General features: G+C 41.9%; 1 protein-coding gene across 1 annotated transcript; it reads left to right on the forward strand.

Moving 5' to 3' along the window:
* Positions 1-337: 337 nt before the first annotated feature.
* On the forward strand, positions 338-2808 carry LOC135758165 (uncharacterized protein C14orf93-like). The gene is made up of 5 exons (XM_073811768.1): positions 338-714; positions 832-893; positions 1658-1752; positions 1855-1973; positions 2057-2808. Exons 1-5 carry the CDS (start codon positions 400-402, stop codon positions 2291-2293), a joined length of 828 nt encoding a protein of 275 aa, XP_073667869.1. The 5' UTR covers positions 338-399; the 3' UTR covers positions 2294-2808.
* The last annotated feature ends 5411 nt before the right edge of the window (positions 2809-8219 follow it).

An 8219-nucleotide genomic window follows, 5' to 3' on the forward strand; every position in this document is an offset into this window, starting at 1 on the left:
AGCGCTTTCTGTGGTCAAAATACTGTGTGTGACACAGTTCAGTGTTGCAATGTTCACAGAAGCGGCGAGGTCGTTTCTTCAGTCTTGGGACTTCCATCTTTCAACTGACAGCACACTGTGTTGATATCACAACAGAGAGTCAGGCCACCGCGCTTGTTTATATCATATACGCATGCGCGCACGTCTCGCGAGATCTTCCTTATAACAATAACCTCGCATGTGATTGGAGGAGCCAGACGAGATTGTCGCCTTCGTCCAATCACGTGCGAGGTCACGGCCTATGACGAGTCATACAGCGGTAGAAGACGAGCATATAACAGACACAGTTTGGTGTTTGTTCTCAAAAAATTTTCTACATTTCCTGTGTTTTTGCTACTTTGCGCTTTCGTGAGATCTACAATGGCAGGACGGCGTCTAGCCTTCAGCTCTCCTTCAACTCCGCTGCATGGACGCGACCAACCCCTTTCATCCAGTCCGCTGACCGATGAGAAGAAACTGCTGAATGCTTTGAGTGGACTGTCTCGTCAGCTTACTCTGCTTACGTCCAATGTGAATGAGCAGTTTGCCAATGTGAACGGGCAGTTTGCCGCAGTAAACTCCAGGTTGCTGACCATTGAGGATAGGTTGGCTGCTTTGGAGTCGAAAAACTGTAACGGTACTGTGGAAGAAAATAACTCCAAGAAGAGAAGACGGGCGAACAATCCCAAGATTGCGGTAAGAATAACTTTATGTATAAGCATATTTTTTTAAGTAGCCCAAGCTAAAAGTAACGTTAGCAGAACCTGTGTGTGTTTTATAACTTAGAGGTGTTTTTTGTCTTGTAATTTTCAGGAGGCTGTACGGCGTCTTCATAACTCTGAGGCAAACTGCAGGCGCTATGAACCAGAGCAAGGGTAATGTAACGTTATGATTTAAAGAATGTTTTTTTTATTCTTATATAAGGAAATAGATTAGAGGTCTTCTCGGGTCCAAAGAAATGTACCCGACCCGAAATGACCCGAATCACTTCATACCCGAACCCGACGTGCATAAATAAAAATTTTTTAAAGAAAGACCCGACCCGAGACAAACCCGAGAAAATTAGACCCGAGTCCGACCCGAACAAGTGAAAATTTGTTTTTAACCCGACTGGAACCGAATGTAAACGGCACTGACGTGTGTGCATTCTGCAGACCCACGCGCAGCAGTCAGACAGAAAGAAACTCCGGTGGCCTTGCAACCAATTTGGCGAGCTGCTCCATTCGTTTTACTTTGTTATCTGACGACGACACCAACGTAACCGCTAAAATGTACATTTATAATTGACTGACATGTTTGTCTCAACGAAAATTAACCTTCCGACAACCACACAATGTCGCAAGCGCTCTTGGCAAACAGATGAGAGGTTTGAAAAGGACATTGACACACACAGGTGAGAGAGTTCGGGTCTTCTCGGGTCCGTTCAGAAAAAACACATTCATTTTTAAATTACCCGAGACCCGATGCCGCTATTATTGTACCCGACCCGTGTCCGAGGCACATGTGAAACTTTTAGACCCGAACCCGATCGGGTCTCGGGTCGGACCTCGGGTTTTCGGATCTAAGTGGACCCGTGAAGACCTCTAAAATAGATACGTTGATAGATCTGAGCTTAAACCCGCACATTTTGTTTCCACAGACTAACGTCCCCTCACAACGAAGCCGTGACCTCCTATTTGCTTGGGGCTATTTCAGCAAGTCCCGATTTAACCGCTGAGAGTGACGACATTGTTTGTAAGTATAACTTCTCTGTAAAACTAATGTTTTTCCTCATTTCTGGTTTAATTGTACCGTGACTGTTTTTATTAATACCAGTATTATTTAATTGTTTTCCAGCTGCCTGTAAGACGTATTATGAGTCGGTACGCCGGAGCTTCAGATACAAACAACCTGAACTCGCATCGCGGGCGGAAAATGCGAAAAGTTTAGCTCGGAGTCGATCCAGAAGAAAAAGGGTAAGATTTATTATATTAGATCAGTTTTTTGTCAATGTGAGTATTTTTCAGGTCACTTATTGTCTTTATTGATTGTATTACAGTTGCTGGAAGCAAGACGAAGTGTGCTGGCTGAGGATGAGATGGAAATTTGGAGGTGCGCCACCATAGATCTCATGTCTGATGAGGAAGACGGCATTGTTGACGGGGTGTCTGGATGGATTGTGCGGCCACCGCCCTCTCGCAGCCTTGAACTCTCCGAGCTCTGTGCAACGCTGCAATCCAGATTAGAGGCGACACCAAAATACAGGGAAACTCACCATATACGCCTGCAAAAGTGACACTTTTCCCCAACGTTTTAGAGTTGTTGTTTTCTCTGGCAACTCGCCATATGCGCCTGCAAAAGTGACTCTTTTTTTTCAACGTTTTTGAGGATTTTTTTTCCAACACTTGATCACTTTAAAAAAGTTTTTTAGGGATCTTTCCCGCATGTCTCGCACTTTTTGACGTGTTTGGAGAACATAAGAGACATTATGCTGCTTTGTACATAATTGTGTGTTTACAATTAAAGCTCTTTCTTTGACTTAATAGATGTGCGTTTATAATTAAAGCTCTTTCTTTGACTTAATAGATGTGTGTTTATAAATAAAGCTCTTTCTTTGAATAAACAGCTGTGTGTTTATAAATAAACCTCTTTGTTTTCTCTTATATTCCTTGATGGTGTGAATAATGTAGTACATGGCACAATGACATTAATATATAATAAATTATAACATAAATTATATATTTATTATTGTTATTGGGGGTTACATTTATAATGAGCCAGGGTGCCCAATAACCCCCCTCTTTAGAGTAACGGCCCGACTTGAATTTACTCACTCGGTATTGGCTGAAGCCACTACTTTTAAACAAGAAAAATCCCTTGTGATTGGTTTGAAGTGATCTGCCAACCATTCACGGGGGATTTTACTGGTTTAAAAGTTGTGACTTCAGCCAATACTGAGTGATTACATTCAAGTGGGCCGTTACTCTAGTTTCGCTGCTATTCACATGCTAATTAGACCAGAGACGCTCTACCTGGCCGGCAGAGATTTCGCTGCTATTCATATGCTAATTAGAGGCATCGCACCCGCGCGGGGCTCTCCAACTACGTCATGGTTCGTTAACGACAACTTGTGACACAGACAAACGCGACGTTCGCTGCTGGTAAATTGAGGAAAGCTGCCGAAAATTCAGGAGATTTTCGGGAGCCTACAGGCGCTTACGGGGACGAAAATCCCACTTTTCATGCAGTGTTTACTATTGGTTTCTGTTTGTTCTTTGTTTCTAGTCAGTTTTGCAACTGTGCTAAAGAGGAAACGAGGGTTGTTATGATTTTCTTTAATAAGCGTACTGAGATAGGTAGATCTGGCGGTTTTAATAGCCTGTCTGTAGTGTTGAACACTCTCTTTCCATGCTGAACGCCATACCTCTAACTTTTTGTTTCGGTAGTTTCTTTCCATTTTTCTAGATACTTTTTTAAGGGCTGCAGTATGATGGTCATACCATGGAGCTGGCGTTTTTTCTTTGATTCTCTTTTTTCGAATGGGAGCAACGGCACCAATCGTGCTAGATCAAACGTTGTTCAGGTTTTCTATTATAATATCCAGATCTTCACGGTTATCTGCTACATGTTTCATTTGAGACAGGTCTGGAAGAGTGCTGATAAAGCTATCTTTAGTGGTGGAAATTATTGTTCTGGCTAATCTGTAGCACAGGGGTCTTCAACTAAAATTGGTGGAGGTCCAGTAAATGAACCCTCCGCACCAGCCGAGGTCCGGATGTAAAAACATAAATCGACCGCTTTCGCCAGACTAAAGAAATTAGTGTAAATATTTGTTTTATTGAACAAAATATAGTGTTATCAAGCATATTGAATAATGTTTCTTCATATGTATAAGCATAAATAATCCTTCACAAAATGGATTTCATTTTAAAGCTGTTCTGTTACTGTATGTCCTTTCAGTTGCTTGGTACAAAATATCTAAATTTATCCAGTAACAATGTCTGACAAAAATATGAAGGGAACAGTGCAAAATGCATTCATCTCTAAATCTGCAAAACACACATTCATTTCCACATAACAACTTTATAGGAAAACTAACATGCACTTTTCTGCTAAACTGAGAATTAAAATCACAATCAATGAATACAAACCTCTCTGGCTTAATCAAATCATATCACATGTTACATTCATTCTCATTTATTGTCTGTACTTAACTAAGTTCTGCTTAGCTGCTTCAAGTTGCACTGGTAAAAGATCATCATCAATATCATTCATAAACACAAACAGGTAAAAGTAAACTGCCAGTTTTGGAAAACTGAAAAAGTGCAGGAAAACATTTCTCTCTTAATTTGTACTGTTCCTTCAAGTCTATAAAAATGTAAATAAGTTCAAAAGACGAAAGAATAAAAAGTCCTAGTTAAAAAAACTATGCTCATTGATCATTCTTGACATGTTTTTACTTTTGATAATGTTAACTGTTGAGAATGCTGACTCGCAACTATACGTTGAGCCAAAAATGCAGCATCCACGCACTCCTTTACTATTTTCCCATCTGTAAAGGGCTTGTTATGCTTTCCTTAAATCCACTGTATTTTCAGTGAACACTCATAGATGGCTCGATGACGCATAGCTCGTTGTTTGGCAATGAGTGAGTGTGGGTCGCTCATACTGGGCTTTTAGTTCATTTATTTTTCGCACCCTTACCTCGGACTGCTGAGGGTAAGTTTCTTCAAAGTGTCTTTGTTTAGTTTCGTAATGGTGTTTAATGTCCCCACTTTTGACAACCGCAACAGACTCGCAAGCAAGATGAGGCTCTCTGCTTTCTTCCCTGCACACCTGTCCGTAAATGTTCGCGCTGGCTCCGCAATCGAAACCTGTGTTGATGTAGGACCCATATAGCGCTACTGGGCTGACCATATATGTGCCTGATATAAATAAGATTTTATAATAACGTTAAATAGCGTTTGCTATTTATGTATTTTATTGTGTTAAAAGTCTTTGCGGTCCGGATGGACGCATCTCGCGGTCCGGATTCGGACCGGGGTCCGCCAGTTGGGGACCCCTGCTGTAGCATGTTGTAGACTGAGTGGTCCTATCTAGAAGTATTGTGTATGACACAAGGCAATGGTCTGAAACGGCATCGCTCTGGGGTGATATTTCGATGTCATTAATATTGAGTCCGAGTGACAGAATTAAGTCTAATGTGTGCTTACGAGTATGCGTGGGCCCTGACACGTTTTGTTTAATACCGAGAGAATTTAGAACATCCATAAACGCACGTCCTAATGCATCTTTTGAGTTATCCACATGGATATTAAAATCACCAACGATAAGAACTTTATCTACAGTGACTGTAAGCTCAGATAGGAAGTCTGCTATTTCTTTTAGAAAATCTGTGTGGTGGCCCGGAGGCCTATATATGGTAGCTAAAATGAACGAAAGCTGTTTGTTGTAACGATCAGTTATTTCCATGTTTAACAGTATAATTTCAAACAAATTAAATTTTAGTTCTGATTTATGGTTTACTTTGAACATTTTGTTGTATATTGTAGCTACACCACCCCCTCTCCCTTTTAGACGAGGAACGTGTTTATAATAATAGTCTTGTAGGGTGGATTCGTTTAAACTGATAATCGTCTGCTTTAAGCCAGGTCTCTGTTATACAGAGTGCATCTAAGTTTTGGTCAGTAATTATTTCATTGATAATAGGTTCTTTATTGGTAAGCGATCTAATGTTAAGAAGGCCGAATTTTAACATCTGAGTTTCATCTGTTAATGTATTGTGTTCTAATTTTATGTTAATAAGATTTGTACGAGACGAGGTAAACGGTGTCCTGTATTATTTGTTCGAGGAACAGACACAGTCGAGATGTGTTGGTACTCTGGTAAAAAAGGCTCTATGTGCTGGGATATATGTGATCTTGACATGTCAAGGCAGCTAACAGACTGATGGGTAAGCCGATCTGTCTGTTTCCTGACCTGGGCCCTGGATAGTCAGACAATATCACAACTAAGACTATTGGTCAGATTTCTAGAGAGTATAGCACTTCCTTCCGGAGACGGATGGAGGTCATCTCTCTTTAGCAGGTCAGGTCTTCCCCAGAAATGCTTCCAATTGTCTATAAACCCTACATTATGCTGAGGGCACCACTTTGACATCCAGCCATGAAGAGACACTAATCTACTGTAAGTTTCATCCCCCCGGTAGGCGGGGAGGGGACCAGAGCAAATTACATTGTCTGACATTGTTTTTGCAATTTCACACACCTCTTTAATAGTATGGTGATCTCTGACTGCCGGAGTCTGGTGTCATTCGTGCCGGCGTGAATAACAATCTTAGAAAACTTACGTTTAGCATTAGCCAGCACTTTAAGTTTGGATCTAATGTCAGACGCTCTGGCTCCCGGTATACAATCGACTATGGTGGCTGGTGCCTCAATGCCAACGTTCCTGAGTATAGAATCTCCAATAACCAGGGCACCTTTAACAGATGTCTCAGCCGGTGTATTGCTGAGTGGAGAAAATCTGTTTGATATTAAAACAGGAACGTGATTTGGATGCCGAATGTGACTATGCCGCCTGACAGTCACCCAGTTAGTCAGCCGCCTTGACTCTGAAGTCGGAACCGAGCCATGTGTATTACGCTTAACACTAGGCGGACCCCGAAACAGTGTTCGTAACATTAACATTAGCGGTCTTACTGTCCTCAACTAGCGTTCGGATGCGCGCTTCTAGTTCTGCAACCTTCTCTGTCAGCCTAACTACTTCAATACACTTAGCACATGTAAACCCCTCTATGCTGACGGAAGAAGCTAAACTGTACATGTGGCAAGTAGTGCAGGTTACAATGACAAGCGGAGTCTTACCGTTTTCATGCTGGGTGCTTGTGTCTCCGTTCGCCCGAACGCGGTCCGTGAAGCTGCATCAAGACGGTTGCTGGCTCGCAGCACGCCTCGGCCGCCTACGAGCGTCTGTGGTCAGGGTGATGTGAGGCAAGCTGACTCTGCGAAGGCCGGGCAGCACCTCCTTCACAGCTTCCCGATCTGGTGTGGACAGGTCAGAAAAGCATACATCGTATGAATCTGCCATTAGATCGCCAACGAAGGCAGGTTTAGTAAACAGACGGTAAGAAATGCTAGCTTCAGCCGGCACCTGTGATGCTAGCGGGCTATATGCTAACACTGGGTGTTACTAGTGATAAAATCGTTTCGCTAAGTAATACAATTCAGTAATCGTCAAGGTAAAGTATTCCTAAGATAAACTAATAAGTTATATTATATAGATAGGAATAAGATAGTGAAAAAAATTGGATTTTTAGCTGATAAGCTCAACGGAGCTTCGGGCTTGCGAATCCTCTCCTCGTCTCTCTCTCAGCGTCTCTCTCTGATGACGTTGAACATGGAAAGTGGAGACCGCCCCCTCCATGTGCAAAGCGCGAGTTGCTGAAGTGACGTCACAATAATGTTGCATTGTGGGATATGGAGCTGCCTGAAGTGTACATATGAAGTAGACTTGCTCCCTCGGTCAAAATCGAGGGAGCGAGGGTCTGTCCATACAAACTTCCCTCGTCCACTTGACAAAGTGGAACGCACTTCAAAATGGCGACAGGGATTCCCCCGAGGGGAAGTGTTTAGGGAAGTTCGCGAGTGCGTGTCTAAAACTGGAGTGGAACGCTCCCTAAGTTACTGCAGATAACAGGTGCACGAAAATAACACACAAAAACATCAGTAAAAAACTAAACTTATTAGCTGTATGTGAAATATTAATCATAATGTGTGTGGACTCATTTTAAACATAATACTCTGACTGACCTGAACGCATATGCCTTATCCATAGTAGAATCGCGCTGCATGTACAGTTGTTGAATACTAATATGGATTTAGGATAACTTGATGCAAAATCCCATGGAAACAACGAAGAGATATCAATATTTCTCATATGTAATACGTTTGTGGACTAAAACTGCGAATGGATGTTATATTGTGAATGCTTAGCAATGAGATTTCTGCAGTGTGAATTCGTCTAAAATTATGAGGGAGTTGCAGTTTCATAATAAGAGCGTGAAGTCATTTTATGAATGAACAAATTTAAATATGACCTCGTTGCATAAAATGTATTATTAATTTTGCTAGAGCATTTATTTCATGGAACAGCACTTAAAAATGAAATCTAAACTAGAGGTCTGCGGGATGATAGAGATTCACTTGCGGGTGCGGGCGGGA

Source organism: Paramisgurnus dabryanus, chromosome 14, assembly GCF_030506205.2.
Source record: "Paramisgurnus dabryanus chromosome 14, PD_genome_1.1, whole genome shotgun sequence".
Taxonomy (NCBI): Eukaryota; Metazoa; Chordata; class Actinopteri; order Cypriniformes; family Cobitidae; genus Paramisgurnus; species Paramisgurnus dabryanus.

Coding starts and splice junctions, on each gene's coding strand:
- LOC135758165 (XM_073811768.1), top strand. CDS start 400: ATGGCAGGACGGCGTCTAGCCTTCAGCTCTCCTTCAACTCCGCTGCAT. Junction 1,753..1,854: donor TGAGAGTGACGACATTGTTT/GTAAGTATAACT, acceptor ATTGTTTTCCAG/CTGCCTGTAAGACGTATTAT. Junction 1,974..2,056: donor GTCGATCCAGAAGAAAAAGG/GTAAGATTTATT, acceptor ATTGTATTACAG/TTGCTGGAAGCAAGACGAAG.